General features: G+C 44.7%; 1 protein-coding gene across 1 annotated transcript in view; it reads left to right on the top strand.

Annotated features, from left to right (window-relative positions):
• The window catches only part of frem1a (Fras1 related extracellular matrix 1a), a 356873-nt gene that overhangs the window by 131379 nt on the left and 208160 nt on the right, over nt 1–17334 (top strand). The window contains exons 12-13 of the mRNA XM_068030756.1: nt 6758–6848; nt 16196–16363. Of these exons, the coding sequence (XP_067886857.1) occupies nt 6758–6848; nt 16196–16363 (259 nt within the window). The remainder of the gene's footprint in view (nt 1–6757; nt 6849–16195; nt 16364–17334) is intronic.

Below are 17334 nucleotides of genomic sequence, written 5' to 3'. Positions count from 1 at the left end.
AAAGCTCCTTGGATGACTAAAGAGATTGAGATTAAAGTGAAAGGAACATAATGATAAATGCCAGGTGCATAATACAGTAGAGAACCAAGCCAAATACAAAAAATGCAGAGGAGATTTCGTAAAGCAAATTAGAGGTGTAGAGTGTATGAGAAAAAGATTAATAGCTAACTAAAACACTCACATTTTTTATAAAGTGTAAAAGGATAATCAAAGTAAGTGAGAGACCAATTAGAGACACAAAAGAAAATCTTCTTGCACAGGGCACAGTTGAGTTATCAAATGACTACTGTTTTTACAAAAGAAGAGGATGCTGCTAAATCCATAGTAAAGAAGGGGCCAAAAAATTGCATATGACAAAAATTGATAAGAAAATACTACTTAAAAGTTTAGCAGAGCTCAGTGTATGAAAATCGCTTGTTCTAGATGGGATGCATCCTAGTTTTCTGAGGGAAGCAAGAGTGTCTGTGGTGCTATAATCCCCATGGAGATGAACAACCCAAAAGAATAACATTTATTTTTTTAGAGATACAGCACTGAAACAGGCCCTTCGGCCCACCGAGTCTGTGCCGACCATCAACCACCCATTTATACTAATCCTACACTAATCCCATATTCCTATAACATCCCCACCTGTCCCTATATTTCCCTACCACCTACCTATACTAGGGGCAATTTATAATGGCCAATTTACCTATCAACCTGCAAGTCTTTTGGTGGTGGGAGGAAACCGGTGCACCCGGCGAAAACCCACACAGACACAGGGAGAACTTGCAAACTCCACACAGGCAGTATCCAGAATTGAACCATGGTCGCTGGAGCTGTGAGGCTGCGGTGCTAACCACTGTGCCACTGTGCCGCCCAAAACACTCCATAATTAAAAAAAACAAATGGACAAGATTTCACTTTTATAACATTAACAGTCAAACCAAAATCAGCATAAGTTAAACATGAAATAACAGACAAATCACAGTCAATATATATTTTACATATTGCACATTAATTATCAGATACAACAAAGATAGAACTCACTAATTTACTGGCAATCCACTCAGCATAAATGGCACAAAGTCCAACACGGGTCCTAACTTCTTCAGGTGGAATTCCAGTTCCTGTCTTCGAAGATGCAGCCAATGACTCTCATCTGAAAGCAGTTCCCCTTCAATCCTGATCTCCACAGGTACGGTCTCCACCAAAAACAGTGCACTCTTCCAGAATCTCATCAGTTCTGCTTACAACAGCCTTGATGGCATAGCTCCACCAGTATTACCTAAAATAACCAAAAACAGCTGCAATAACACATATTTGCTGATGGCTAGCTCACAGATTCAGCTTCTATATCGCCATTCCTTCACTGTCGCTGGGTCAAAATCCTGGAACTCCCTTCCTAACAGCACTGTGGGTGTACCTACCTCACATGGACTGCAGTGGTTCAAGAAAGCAGCTCACCACCACCTTCTCAAGGGCAATTCGGGATGGGCAAGAAATGCTGGCCTAGCCAGCGACGCCCACATCCCATCAATGAATAAAAATTAAAATTCTGCCTTAACTTCTGCGCACTTGTACCCAGTGATTCACTACATGAAGAGCCCTCCTCTAGCCTAGCTTCTAAAGTGTGTGCGGTGTCAGTATCTGAGCTGATGCTTGTGAGGGTGAGATCAAGTGGCACTGCATCATCAAGAAGGCCGGTTTCCTCTTCAAGTGATAATGGTAAGTCCACACCTTCAGCACTTGAAGTTAACAAAGGGACAAGGGTTAGCCTTTATAGTAAATGGAGAGCAGGGAAAGAGAAATGGCGGGTGGAGCCATCTGCAGTTTGTCATGCAGTGCGAGTCAGATGAGATAGAAGTAAAAAGGAAAAAAGAGGACAATGTGTGAAGGAAGCCTACACAACATCTCCTCCAGCAATGCCACTCACCACTGTTCTGGTGGACAGCACCTTTTCTTCAAGAGGGAGAGGATGTGCAGGTGAAGTTGCATGTGACCTTCTGCTACAAGAATGATAGCTATGTGTGGATGACAGTCTTGTGAAGCGTTCCAAGCATTCGACCGCCATGGTGAAATAGCTGGTGTGCAGTGTATCAGATGTGGATTGTGGGGAAGCAAAGGCTGGAATAGAGATGAGTGTGTGAGTGTGAATATGAGGGGAGGAGATGTAGTGCTATGGTGCAGTGATTGTAAGAGAGTGAAGAGAAGTGGGGGGGAGTGCATGGTAATTGGTGAGGCTGGAGTGTGAGCAGACTGTTCCCTTGACAATTCTGGTGAGGTAATTGAACTTTTTCCAGCATTGCGTCCATGTCTTGAATGCTCTTCCCACTGCTGATGGCGATGGTGCCTGGATGGCTTCCAGCTCTGTGGGTTAAGTAGATAACTGTCGTTCTGTCCACCACATGGACCAGCGCCTTCAAGAGAGCATCCAAGAATCTGAGCGCCCAATCTATTGGTCTAGCAGCCATTTCTCTCCTTCACTGGTGTCTACAGCCACAGTGCATATCTCCTTTAAGAAGTGCTGGCTGTTATAAGTAGTGTCAGAGATGCCCAATATCCAGTCCTCCAAATAATGTGTACTTCTTTCAATGTAGTAAACGGCATTTGCTTCTCACAATACGGTCTGCTCCACACTGAGGAGACCAAACGCAGATTGGATGACCGGTTTGTGGAACACCTCCCTTCAGTCCACAAGCATGACCCCAGGTTTCTGGTTGCCTGTCATTTTAATTCGCCACCTTGCTTTCATTGCTGACCTCCTGCAGTGTTGCAATGAAGTTCAACACAAGCTTGAGGAACAGCAACTCATCTTTCGATTAGACACTTTGCGGCCTTCCAGACTCAACATCGAGTTCAACAATTTCAGATTCAACCTTTGCCTGCATATTGCTTCCTTTTTCTTTGCTGGTTTCCATTTTACTGGTGTTTTTCCCTTATTTTTGCTTTTAAACAGCAACTGTTCATGATTCTGCCATCCTCTAGCCACATCTTTTGTTACTTGTCCCATCAGCAATCCCTTTGGCCCTGCACCACCAACTCTTTTTTTCATTTAATCTCTACTGTCTTCCACCCTATCAAAGATCTTCCCTTTTGTTCTTTTTCCACCTTCCCCGCTTCCACTTGCTTAAAACCTATTACATCTCTAACTTTTCCCAGCTCTGATGAAAGGTCATCGACCTGAAACATTAACTCTGTTTCTCTCTCCGAGATGCTGCCCGACCTGCTGAGTGTTTCCAACACTTTCTGCTTTCATTCCAGATTTCCAGCATCCACAGTATTTTGCTATTGAATTGGTGGATATATGAGGTTCAGATCAGTCATGAAAGCACTGTTGCATTTAATGGTGCCTGCCAGCACTCATGTTCTCCACCGCCTGGTCTTGGAAGCTCTGCTGCCACCTCGGGGAAATACTTTGTTCTTTCTCAGCTGCATTTCCTGTGGAAAGATACCTGTGTTGTCATCCTCAAACCAGGTCACTTTGTCAGACATCACAGTCAATTTCCAAATAAATATTCTACCTTTAAGGTGTTGTAGGATTCTAAGTTGCACATGACCTTGCTATACCTTGCACATAGAATCTGTATGTTAATGAGCTGAATCTAGAGACTCCGTTTCATGTTTGCCTTCATCGGTTGGGGCATAGAATATAAAAACTGGCAAGTCATGCTGCAGCTGTACAGAACCTTAGTTAGGCCATACTTGGAATATTGCGTACAATTCTGGTCGCCACACTACCAGAAGGATGTGGAGGCTTAGGAGAGGGTACAGAAGAGGTTTACCATGATGTTGCCTGGTCTGGAGGGCATTAGCTATGAGGAGAGGTTGGATAAACTCGGATTGTTTTCACTGGAACGATGGAGGTGGAGGGGCAACATGATAGAGGTTTACAAAGTTATGAGTGGCATGGACAGAGTGGATAGTCAGAAGCTTTTTCCCAGGGTAGAAGAGTCAGTTACATGGGGACATAGGTTTAAGGTGCGAGGGGCAAAGTTTAGAGGGGATGTGCAAGGCAAGTTCTTTACACAGAGGGTGGTGAGTGCCTGGAACTTGCTGCCGGGGGAGGTGGTGGAAGCAGGTACGATAGCGACGTTTAAGAGGCATCTTGACAAATACATGAATAGGATGGGAATAGAGGGAATAGGACCCCGGAAGTGCAGAAGGTTTTAATTTAGACAGACATCATGATCGGCGCAGGCTTGGAGGGCCGAATGGCCTGTTCCTGTGCTGTACTGTTCTTTGTTCTTTTGTTCTTTGTTTCTTGGAATTGGGTGCATTTGGCTACTTAGCTGCCTGAGTTTCACGTGGAGAGAGGGGGAGTGAAATAAGTTCTTGTAGTAAATTGTGTTGCAGTATGTGCAATATGCAACAAAAATATAATACATTTAATGCCAGACATTATTTTTGAACTGAAAAAGGACAGATCCAAGTGTTTTTTTGCATGGTGAAAAGCTGGGAACGGAGAGATTGAGGGGTCCATGTACACAGTTCACTAAAATGTAGTAGTCAGCTACAAAAAATAATGAGAAAGGCTAATGGAATGTTAGCCTTTATAATTAGAGGGCTATAATATAAAGTGGAGGAAGTTTTTCTCCAGCTACAACAAAACTTTGGTTAGACAACATCTGGAGTGCTGTGCAAAGTTCTAAGCACCACACCTTAGAAAGGATATATTGGCATTGGAAAAAATGCTGCACAGCACTGTGTTGCCAGGACTCCAAAGATTAAGTTACAAGGAAAGATTACATAAACTAGGCTTGTCTTACCTAGAACATAAGGGGTAATTTGATTGAGATTTTAAGGAATTGGTAGAGTAAATAGGGAGTAACGTTTTCCACTGGTCAGGGATTCTAGGACAAGGGGACATAACCTTACAACTGGCTGGGAGTGCATTAGAATAGTCAAATAGTAAGGTAACAAAGGCATGCATGAGGTTCAGCAGCAGATGAGCTGAGGCAACGGCGGAGTGAAGGATGTTATGGAGGTAGAAATAGGTGGCCTTAGTAATGGTGTGAATATGTGGCCGGAAGCTCATCTTGGGGTCAAATATGACAATAAAGTTGCGAACAGTATGGGAGATTTGGTAGCTGTGGACAAATTATGACAGTCTTAGGTAAGTTAGACAAGGAAAATCTTTTCCCATTAACTGATCGGACAAGGACAAGGGATACAGATTTAAGGTTTTGGGCAAGAGATACAGGGGGAATGAGAGGAAGAAGCTTTTTTACACAATGAGTGGTAATAACCAGCAACTCGTTGTGATGGAAGCAGAAACCATCAATGATTTCAAAAGGAAATTGGATGGGTGCTTGAAGGAAATAAACTTGCAGGGCTACAGGGATCGAGTGGGGGAATGGATTTGGCTGGATTGTTCTGTGCCATAAATGACTGTGACTCTCATTTTTTTTATTTGTTCATGGGATGAGGGTGTTGCTGGCTAGGCCAGCATTTATTGCCCATACCTAATTGCCCTTGAACTGTGTGGCTTGCTGGGCCATTTCAGAGGGCAGTTAAGAGTCAACCACATTGCTATGGGTCTGGAGTCATGTGGAGGTCAGACCAGGTAAGGGCAGCAGATTTCCTTCCTTAAAGGACATTAGTGAACCAGATAGGATTTACAACAATCGACAATAGTTTCCTGGACACCATTAGACTAGCTTTTTTTAAATTCCAGATTTTATTAATTGAATTCAAATTTTTCCATCTGGTCATGATGGGAGACAAACCCATGTCCCCAGAGCGTTTGCTTGGGCCTCTGAATTACTAGTCCAGTGACATTACCACTACACCACCACCTTCTCCTAATAGTTCAATAGTACAAATAGTGGGTGAACTTGGTCTATGTCAGTCATGCAAAATGAGCTCATAGCGAATCAGCACCCCATTTTATGTCATTGATCTCAGTGAGAATAGAAAGTCACCTGTGGCCTACAATGGGCTGCTGATTCACGATGGGACCATTTCACATTACTGGTGTAGACCAATTTCACCTCCATCTATTTCTGCAGTTCTGCCTAATTAGAGACAGGATTCTGGTGTTTTTGGTCTTTGCTTCAGGGTCTGAACACAGGAGCTGCACTATCCCCAAGGTTGTGTTAACCTGTTTGCAAAGGGCAAGACCTATTGGGAATTTTAAAAAAAATCTTTCTTGGGATATGGGCAATTGCTGGCAAAGCCAGCACTTATTGCCCATTTCCAGTTGCCCTTCAGAAGGTGATGGTGCGCTTTCTTCTTGAACTGCAGTAATCCATGTAGGGAATGTGCTTCCACAATGCTGTTAGACAGGGAGTGCCAGGATTTTGGCTCCATGACAATAAAGGAGCAGTACTATATGTCCAAGTTGGGATGGTATGTGACTTGGAGGGGAACTTGGAAATGATAGTGTTCCCATGCTGCACACATCAGGCAAGTCTAGAGTATTCCATCACACTCTTGTCTTGTGCCTTCTAGTTGGTGGAGAGCCTTTGGGAAGTCATGAGGTGAACAGCTCAGTGCAGAATGCCCAGCCTCTGACCTGTTCCGATAGCCATGGCTTTTATGTGCTTATTCCAGTTGAGTTTCTGTCAATGTTGAAAAGAAAATGATGTTGGCAATGTGGATTGAGTAACTTTAAGAGGGAATTACAACTCTTCCCTTAGTTTTGCTTTTGAGAGAAAAATATTTGGTGTTTGTATAAAATAAATCAGATTGTGTGCCTGAAAATTGTTCAATCATGTATAAGTTTTCAATGCTAGGAGCTCCTGAAGTCTAATTGTGTCTCTCCTTCTCTATTGAGCCTGTCTGATGCTGGGAAACTGTTTCTAACAGACAGTATGAAGAAATTGATGAAAGAATCCAGTGTCCCGATGCTGAGATCATTCACACAGGTATTTACAATTTATTATTCTCAAAACCAGTGAGTGAGGAACATTAAAAAGTAGGAACCAGAAAAAACTATTCAATCCATTCAGTCTGTCCATGTACACATTCAGACTTGATCACATGGTACAACAGTTAATCACAGGAAGTTCTGTGAAAAATAGCATTGAATTATTCAAAAGTCTAATTGTTGGTCTTCAACTAGATTACAGTTGTTACGACTGAGGCAGGAGGAATGCACTTTTAATTCAGTCCCACTTCTCCACAGGTCACAACATATATTTAAATTTTCCCAATTACCGAAACCGTCAATCGAATACTCTATTTTTCCCCAGAATAAAACACACCAAACAGGTTTCTTTAATAAACAACAAAATTATCCGTTTGTTGTAAACCACGTTTTAACCAATAAGGAAGTAGACATACACTTGAATTGAAATATTAAAGCCTCTTATTTATCCTAGCCCTCAAGCACACACACATACATACACAACTGGTTAACTGGGAAAAAAAGGGATTTTTTTGTTTACAGCTGTTACAGAGAAATAGAAGGAATTAAAAAAAAACACTTCAGCTGAAAAGAAGGTATGGAAGTCCTTTGTTTTTCGAGGTGTCCCAAAGGCGAATAGGCGGCTGTCAAAGGGATCTTCCTAGAACAGTTCTTTCCAAGTGATGATGATCAGTTTGGGTAGGCTTCCAACGATGCAGCACAGAAAGCTCCAGTCAGGCTTTACAGCAGGAAGCAACAACAAGGATCTTCTTAGGTCTTATAGCAGCAATATAGCAGCAAAGGTTTCTTCAAATACAGGAGGAAATATTAAATACACTTGATGCAGGATGTCTTTTCAAGAGAAAAAGCTGAGTTGGCTAGATCGTTTTCTGTTCTCCTGGAAGGTCAATAAGCAAACTCTTTCTGTTTTTGGCCAAACACCAACTTGCTTTTTTTTAAACAGTTCAAAATGAAACTAAAACTGTTCAGCAGTAAGTCCTGTGACATCTATAAATCTTGACTTGTCATTCCTTTACAAACATCCTTTTAGAGTGATGAGCACAACCCTTGCTGGGTTATTTGCAAATAGATGCCTTCCAGTAACCGCTTAAAATTCCATTCTCAGTCCAAACCTTCTGGTGACCTTCCTTTTTTCAAAACACAAAATTCAACTATAGGTTCTTTAAAACATATTTTACAAAAGAAATCAATCTCGTAACACAGTATAATCCATATAGAATGATACAGCACAGAAGGAGGCTGTTCAGCCCATCATTCTTGCACTGGCTCTTTGAAAGACCCATTCAATTAGTCCCACTCCACTGCTCTTTCCCCATAGCCCAGCAAATTTCCTTCTTCAAGTATTTATCTAATTCCAGATTGTAACAACATGCTATGGAAAAAACTGTCTCCTTATTGATTGACAAAAGAACCAGAAGTTACATGAAGAAAACGTTTTGTTATGCAATGATGGTTCGAATTTGGAATGGACTGCCTGATAGGGTAGTGGATACAGATTCAACAGCAACCTTCATAAGAGAATTGGATAAATACTTGAACATGAAAAAAATTACAGGATTGCTCTTCAAAAGAGTTGACACAGACTCAATGGGCCAAATAGCCTCCTTGTGTGCTGTATTATTCTCTGATTCTATGATCTTCATGTTGCCTCTAGTTAATTTGTCAATTACCTTTAATGTATGATCTCTGGTTGCTGATCCTCCTGCCAATGAACACAGTTTCTCTTAGTTACTCAAAATCATTCCTAACATTGAACAGCTCTTTCAAATTTGCAATTTCTGGTCTCTCCACACAACTGAAGTCTCTCATCCCTGCTCCCATTCTAGTAAAGCTCTGCTGCACCCTCTTTAAGGCCTTGACATACTTTCTAAAGTGTGCTGCCCAGAATTGGCCTAACCAGTGTTTTATAAAGGTTTAGCATAACGTCCTTGATTTTGTATCCTATTCCTCGAGATATAAAGCCGAGGATCCCACATGCCTTTTTAATAGCTTTCTCAACTTGTCCTGCTACCTTCAAAGAATTGTGTATGGATTTCCCCAGGTACCTGCACCCCTTTAAATTTGTACCATTTCATTTATATTGCCTCTCTTCATTCTTCCTACCAAAATGAATCACTTCACACTTTCCTGCATTAAATTTCCTCTGCTCTGTGTATGCCCATGTCATCCTTGTGAAGTCTATTACCATCCTCCTCGTTGTTTACTACGTTTCTGAGTGTGTGCCATCTGCAAAGTGGAAGCTATGCCCTTCATATCCAAAGTCATTAATAAAAAACAGAAAGAGCAGTGATCCCAACACTGATCATTAGAGAACACCATGCACATTTCCTCTAGTCTGAAAAACAACTGTTCACTACTACTCTGCTTTCTGTCCTTTAGCCAATTTTGTATCCACACACCATTGTTCCTTTAATCACACATGCTTCAATTTTGCTAATAGCTACGGTTTGTGGTACTTTATCAAAGGCCTTTTGAAAATCCATACATACATCAACCAAACTGCCCTCATCAAAATTGCTACTTTGTGTGGGATCTTGCTGTATGCAAATTGTCTGCTTTGCAACAGTGATGACACTTCAAAAGTACTTTATTGGCTGTGAAGCACTTTAGAACATCCAGAAGTTGTGAAAGGTACTGGGTAGGTGCAAATTTTATTCTAAATCAGAATGTTGTATGTCTTGTGGGGGGCGGGGGGTGGAGAGCTAGCAGGTGATGGGATTTCTTTAACATTGCTGCTCTCAATGCTACAGCTGTAGGGGGAGGACTAGGAGGGGCTGTTGAAATAAGTTTAGTGAGTTGCTGCAATCGAGACTGCTGCCACAGTGTGTCGGTCGTGAAGAGGTGGATATTGATTCCAATGGCAGGAGGGCTAATCTTCTCTGTCCTGGATTGTGTGGAGCTCCTGGAGTATTGTTGTGGTTGCACCTTGTTCAAGGTAAACGGCTGAAGGGCGTTGTTTAATTAATTGCTTAATTAAGGATTTCAAGTGAATATAAAGAGAGCTTGTTGGACACAAGTGTTATTGCTGAACAGAAGGCAGAGATATGTCAGACTGCACTCTGTGAATAAACCAGATATTGAGAAAAGGATCTGTGTCGAGTTTCATTCTTCACTATCTGGCTTGGATTCATTGATCACACTCTTCTCTTCTTCTTAGGCAGTCCCTCTGGATCGAGGATGATTTGCTTTCGCTCAGTTCTGTCCATTTTAATATGGCTAACGAGGCCAATGCGTGATCTGCAGCCTCTAGTACAATGTGGGGCAGGTGATGTTTGAAGGGACGGGTAAATGATTTACTTGCGGGCTCCTTCTGCTGCCTGGACTTGGTCTCCGCATGTTCCTGTCGAAGGCTCTCAGGGTGCTTGGTGCTTCCCGAGTGCTCCTTCTTCATTCGAGTGGTCACAGGCCAGGGATTCCCATGAATCAGTGGGGATGTTGGATGTGTTCAGGGCTGTTTTGAGAACATCCCTAAAGTGTTTCCTCTGCCCTCCTGGGAGGCTCTTGCCGTGATGAAGTTTGGAGTAGAGCAGATATTTTAGCAGCCTGGTGTCAGGCATGCAAGTAACATGACCTGCCCAGCGATGTCGGTTTTGGGTGATTAGCGCTTTGGTGCTGGGAATGTTGCCTTGAGAGAGGATTCTAATATTAGACTGGCTATCCTGCCAAAAATTTTGAAGCGTTTTGTGGAGACAGCATTGATGGTAATTCTCCAATGCCTTGAGGTGCCTGCTATAGATTGTCCAAGTCTCAGATGTATATAGCAGTGCAGTGTTCACTGCTGCCCAGTAAACCATGGCTTTAGTCCCTGGTTAGAGGTTTTGGTTCTCGAATGCTCTTCTCTTCAGTTGGCCAAAGGCTGAGCTGGCAACATTGAAGACGGTGTGGATTTCAACATCTATATCTGCCCTCGTTGAAAGGAGACTCCCAAGATATGGAAAGTGATCCACCTTTTCCAGGGTCTCTTTGTGGACCTTGATCAATGGGGAGTGATGTTGTGCTCTGGGAGTGGGTTGGAAGAGGACTTCAGTTTTCAGAGTGTTTAAAGTAAGGACCATCTTCTCGTATGCTTCAGTGAAGGAATCAACGATGAAGCTCAGTGTACGAGTAGCACAAACACAAGCATTGTCTGCATGTTGAAGCTTGTTGACTGACTGAGGTTGGAGTGAACTTGGTTTTGGAGTGGAGGTGACGAAGGTTGAGCAATTTTCCATCCATCCTGTAAATTATCTCAACTCCTGTGGGGAGCTCGCTGGAGGTGAGATGCAGAATTGTGGCGAGGAAGATAGAGAAGAGGGTTAGTGCGATGACAAAGCCTTGTTTGACCCCAGTCTCACTGAGATAAGGTCTGTGATGGTCTCGTTGGTAAGGATCCCAGCTTGCATGTCATCATGTAGTAGGCGAAGGATGGTGACAAAGTTCTGAGGGTAGCCAAATTTGAGGAGGACTCTCAATTGATGATCATGAAGTCGAGAAAGGCCATGGACAGAGGCTTTTGCAGCTTCCTGCACTTTTCCTGGATTGCCATGCAGTGAAGATCTCAGTGCCTCTCAGTGGGTGAAATGCACCTTGTGATTTTGGAAGGGTTAGCGTGGTTGTGGTGTCGGTAATCTGTGTGTGTCCCTGTCCACACACACTGCCTATCTCTATTTGTCAACTGTGTTCATGTTATGCAGCAGAGCCTGTCTCCAACTGTCTTAGACCTCCTTGCCATTGGATCAAGACCTCGCTTTGTCAAAACCATGTGGTAGCTGGTGTACAATGGCCACCCCATGTTAAAAGATCTCACATACAAATATCTTCCACTCCTCAAATGAAGTTTGGGACCTGGAACATCAGGATCCTCATGGACAGCCCCCAACAGTAACAAACCACTATCATAGTTTGGGAACACAGGCACTATGACATCGATATCGCTGCCCTGAGTGAGACACGGCGGGCAGGAGAAGGCCAGCTAAAAGAACAGGGTGGCGGGTACACCTTTTTATGGAAGGGCAACCCGGAGAGTAACAATACCTTCATTGGGTGGGCTTCACCATCAAGAACAAGCTTGTCGGGTGTCTCCCCCTGTGGGATAAGTGAGCACTTCATGACTTTTCAGCTCAGCCTAATGAGGAACTGGTACTCTACTGTGGTTTAGGTTTAAGGTGCGAGGGGCCAGGTTTAGAGGGGATGTGCGAGGCAAGTTCTTTACACAAAGGGTGGTGAGTGCCTGGAACCTGTTGCCAGGGGAGGTGGTGGAAGCAGGTACGATAGCAATGTTTGAGAGGCATCTTGACAAATACATGAATAGGATGGGAACAGAGGGATATGGGCAACGGAAGTGCAGAAGGTTAGTTTAGACATGCATCATGATTGGCGCAGGCTTGGAGGGCCAAATGGCCAGTTCCTGTGCTGTACTGTTCTTTGTTCTTTGTTCTTCAGCCACTGGAAGGAGGTGGTTGAGGAGGTGGTTGAGGAGGATCCTTGCAATGATCATCCCTGTGGTAAACAGTAGGAAACTCCCCTGTAATTATCGTAATCCTTTCTTGAAGATGGTCACAATTACAGCATCCCTGAGGTCCCCCAGCATTTGCTTCTCTGCCCAGATGACGGATATGAGGTTGTGCATTCGTGCCATGAATGTATCTCTGCTGTGTTTTAGGATTTCGGCAGGGATTCTATCTACTCCAGCAGTCTTTTTGCTTTTCAGCTGATGAATGGCTTTTTTAACTTCATTCTGGACCAGAGTAGTGCCAATATTGAGCCGAGTAGTGTACTGAGGAATGGAGTCGAGGACACTTGGGACAAAGACAGAGTTTCAGTTGAGGATCTCTTTGAAATGTTCCCTTCAGCGGGCGCTGACTGCCTTGATGAGCTCTCCTCCATTTCTGGCTCTAAGCAGGGTGGGTCTTTGAGTATTATAGAGTATTTGGGCCATAGACAGTCTTAACAGCGCTGAAGAAGCTACGCATGCCGTGGTTGCCTGCAAGCTATTTGATCTCTCATGCTCTTTCCACCCACCATTTGTTTTCTATGTCTCAGGGTTTTGTTGTACCGCTGCCTTCATACGCCTTTGGTGCACTGCTTTTCTCTTGAAATGTGATGCTTTCAGTCTGTAAACACTTTGCACTTACATTCAAATAGCTCCTGTATCTCTTGGTCATTCTCATCAAACCAGTCCCTGCCTTTCCTGGTAGAGAAGCCAAGAACCTCTTCACAAGTGCTGATTATGGGGGACTTTAGAGTGGACCAGGCATTGTGGAAACACTGCAGTTCCCGTTGTCTGGGAGTCGAGAGATTGTCTGCAAGGCATTGACTGAGAAGAGCTGCCTTTGCAGGATCCTTGAGACCTTAATTTTCTTACAGAGCGTTTCTGTTGCTGCTGCTATTTAGGGGCCAGGTTGCTGAAGATATCAGACCAGATTCGGCGGTGATCAGTCCAGCTGTCATGGCGTGAGTGACATAGACATCCCTATGATCTCAAGCAGGTGCTAGTGCTTGGATCATGGGTGTTGCCATGAGGTCTTGTGCTTGTCTCTTTGAAGCAACAGGGTGTTGGTTATGACAAGGTCATGTTCTCAGCATTTTGTCAGGGAAAGGACTCCACTGGTGTTTGCTTTCCCTCCCCCTTCCTTGCTAATCACACCCTTCCAGGGGTTCGTGTCCTTCCCAATTCTGGCCTTAAAGTCACCAAGGAGACTCAGCTTGTCCCCCGCTGGGACTCAGGCTAGAGATTACTCAAGGTTGGAGTAGAATCCTTCTTTGCCCTCGGATGTTGTGTCTACACTGACGACAGTGGAGTACCAGTTCCTCATTAGGCTGAGCTGAAACGTCATGAGGTGCTCGCTTATCCCACAGGGGGAGACACCCGACAAGCTTATTCTTGATGGTGAAACCCACCCAATGAAGGTATTGTTCCTCTTCCGGGTTGCCGTTCCAGAAAATGGTGTACACGCCACCCTGTTCTTTTAGCTGGCCTTCTCCTGCCCGCCGTGTCTCACTCAGGGCAACGATATCGATGTCATAGTGCCTGTGTTCTCAAACTATGATAGTGGTTTGTCGCTGTTGGGGGCTGTCCATGAGGGTCCTGATGTTTCAGGTCCCAAACTTCATTTGAGGAGTTGAAGATATTTGTATGTGAGATCCTTTAACATGGGGTGGCCATTGTACACCAGTTACCACATGGTTTTGACAAAGCGAGGTCTTGATCCAATGGCAAGGAGGTCTAAGACAGTTGGAGACAGGCTCTGCTGCATAACATGAACACAGTTGACAAATAGAGATAGGCAGTGTGTGTGGACAGGGACACACACAGATTACCGACACCACAACCCACCCTAACCCTTCCACTCTGATCCAGCCCCGAACCTTCCTCAGCCCCTCTCCCCACATGCTCACTCAGACTCAAGCATACCTCGCCACCAGCACTGTTTTTCCTCCCCCACCTCTCCCCCTCCACTGAGGCCTCAAAATCGCACTGCCGAGACCAGCCACTACAAGGCAAAAAAAAAGAACCCTAAAAGCACTAACTACATACCTAAGCATTGAAAAAAAATCTAAACCTAAAACTAACTCTGAAGCTTAAATCTTAAAAATCTAAAAAAGTCGTAAAAACATAACCCTATGAAACATTAAAATCCTAAAACCTTAGTCCACAAAAAAACTAAAATCTAAAATCTGCGGGAAACAAATACATTCTGGACCCCGGGCTCTCTCTGGCTCTGGACCCCGGGCTCTCCCCGGCTCCCAACCCCGGGCTCTCTCTGGCTCTGGACCCCGGGCTCTCCCCGGCTCCCAACCCCGGGCTCTCTCTGGCTCTGGATCCAAGGCTCTCCCCGGCTCCCAACCCCGGGCTCTCTCTGGCTCTGGATCCCGGGCTCTCCGTGGCCCCGGACCCCGGGCTCTCTCTGGCTCTGGACCCCGGGCTCTTCCCAGCTCTGGACCCCGGGCTCTCTCTGGCTCTGGACTCCGGGCTCTCCCCGGCTCCCAACCCCGGGCTCACTCTGGCTCTAGATCCCAGGCTCTCCGTGGCCCCGGACCCCGGGCTCTTCCCAGCTCTGGACCCCGGGCTCTTCCCAGCTCTGGACCCCAGGCTCTTCCCAGCTCTGGACCCTGGGCTCTCTCTGGCTCTGGACCCCGGCCTCTCCCCGCCTCTGGACCCTGGGTTGTCCCCAGCCCTGGACCCTGGGCTCTCCTCGGCTCCAGGTCCTGGGCTCTCTCTGACCCTGTACCCTGGGTTCTCCCCGGCTCTGGATCCCAGGCTCACATTTTAGCTCCACCAGGGTTGAGAAGTGAGTTGCTCCTGGAGCCTCCTCCTCTTGTCAATTGCCTGATTGTTTACCACTATTCTTGGCCGGATCTGATAGGGCTACAGAGCTTTGTTATGATTTGTGGTTTGTAGCACCACTTAGCTTTGTCTGTATCCTTATTCGAATGCACGTAACTCTATGTTTACCCACATTTGAATTATTTACCTTTGCTGTCATTAACCAATTGAAACTCCTAACATGCTCATTTATCAAATATTGGAAGGTAGCTGTTCTTCTTCACCACTAGCAATGGCTGCTGGCTACCATGACTTGGTTTAACCTACCCATTGAAGCAGTTCCTGATGTGGTTTGTGCTCACCAATCATTTCCTAAGAGCTACAGGTAAGAGTTGAGTGTAGTGCAGACATCAATACCCCAGGCACCCAAGGATCTGTCAAGAGGGTAACTACCAAAGGATCAGATTGTGCTAGTTCTACACAAAGATTCTAAACAGCCCTTGGTTTGTGTAGGTGGTAAAATCAGCTTGGTAGAGGTCGTGATAATTTTTGTATTATCATTATGATTACTACATAATCTGCAAAATATGCAATGCAGGATGTCACATTTCAGGATCTTCTGACCATTTTTCCACAGAAAAGATTTGGAAATATGCATTATACTTGGAAGACAAGTCAGATTCATAGAAAAGAGTAAAGAACATCATCAGTTTTGGTTTCCACATTCACCTGATGTGAAATAACAATTTGTATCGAACCTCGCCTCGTTAAGTTTTCACTTGGTCTGCCTTTGAATAGATTAAACAAATACATGTGCAAAAGAGATGAATATTTAATCCACATCAAAAGGATGTCATGTCCCTGTGTTATGTTACTGTAAAATTAGATGTGGAGCAGTGGGGCAACTGCTCCACTGTCAGATGTTAAAACCACTTCGGAGTGATCGACATCTCTGAATCTGAGAAGGTATTTACAGCCAACCCGAATCCCAAACATAGGACTTTAAATATCGCTTGTGTTTTCTTTTTGTTTTTTCTTCTCTCACTGACATTTTCCCCACTATTGTGATACATAATGTGTTCTATTTTATTTTGTTTCAGCATGCTGTGAACTACCTGAAAGTGGCCTACCTGCCTCCTATACAGGATATAGGGCCAGACCCACAGCATCTTCAGTTTCTCTTTTCAGTCACTAATCAACATGGTGGCACTTTAATTGACTTCTGCTTCAATATTACCGTTCTCCCAGTCGACAACCAAGCTCCAGAGGTAGGCAATTTCAGGCTAAGCTTCCACTGCAGTCACTGGGGTCGATTTTGACTTTAGAGCAAAGCATTCCGGCCAACCACTTATACTTGCTGCGAAGAGACATGCACAATTTTGAGACCTCAATAGCATCGTACCTGTGAGCTGTGGGATATCAAACAGATGTCTCAATGCAGCTCGCCAAATTGAGGCTTCCCAACATCGGGCACCTCGGCTGTCAGCAAACTAACTGGCGGATAATAATCCCGGAGGCTCTGGGGCCAGGGCAATATCAGCTCAGATTATTTTTGTGTGCCTCAATGGTTCAGTCCTCTGGGCCCTGCAAAAATACTTTCAAACTTACATTGGCTGGGTCCCATATCTCCATTGCCTACGCACAATGTCATGGGCAAGGCTGACATTCCAACCAATTCTGATCTAAAATGGCAATTGAGGTCCTAGGACTTTGATTTGCATATTACCTGAGACAGGTTGATGTCTTGGACACCCTGTGGTGGAACCCTTTCAAAATGTCACCTGGTGTCGATATCAATTGGGTGACAAGACCACCATCCCATTTGAAGGCCGTTACTGCCTTGTTAACACCAGGTGATAGAAGTGAAAATTGACCACACTGGTCTTTTTATTCTATGATCATTGGTGATTTGAAGAGACATGAACTAGTTGAGACCAGATGCACAAGTCTCCCCAGAGCATAAATACATTCTCCCTCGTTGTACTGGGAGAAGGTATGGGCTGGATTTATTCGTGCTCGTGATGCCAGGCCGAAAAGTCAAGTGTCTGCCACTGGGATCCCCGTCCCTTTAAGAGCTGCTGGCCAATCAGAGGGCTGGCAGCTCAGTAGTATCAGCAGCGTCACTGGAAGCAGTGGCCACTGCCGGTACTACACCAGGCCCAACGCTGGAGCCTGGGACAACAGGTAAGTGAGGCAGGGTTACCAGGGCCAGTCCGGCAGGCCCCAGTGATGGGGAGAG

This window comes from Heterodontus francisci, chromosome 4 (assembly GCF_036365525.1).
Source record: "Heterodontus francisci isolate sHetFra1 chromosome 4, sHetFra1.hap1, whole genome shotgun sequence".
Taxonomy (NCBI): domain Eukaryota; kingdom Metazoa; phylum Chordata; class Chondrichthyes; order Heterodontiformes; family Heterodontidae; genus Heterodontus; species Heterodontus francisci.
The sequence above is the reverse complement of the archived record's forward strand: the minus strand, read 5'-3'. Positions and strand labels throughout refer to the sequence as shown.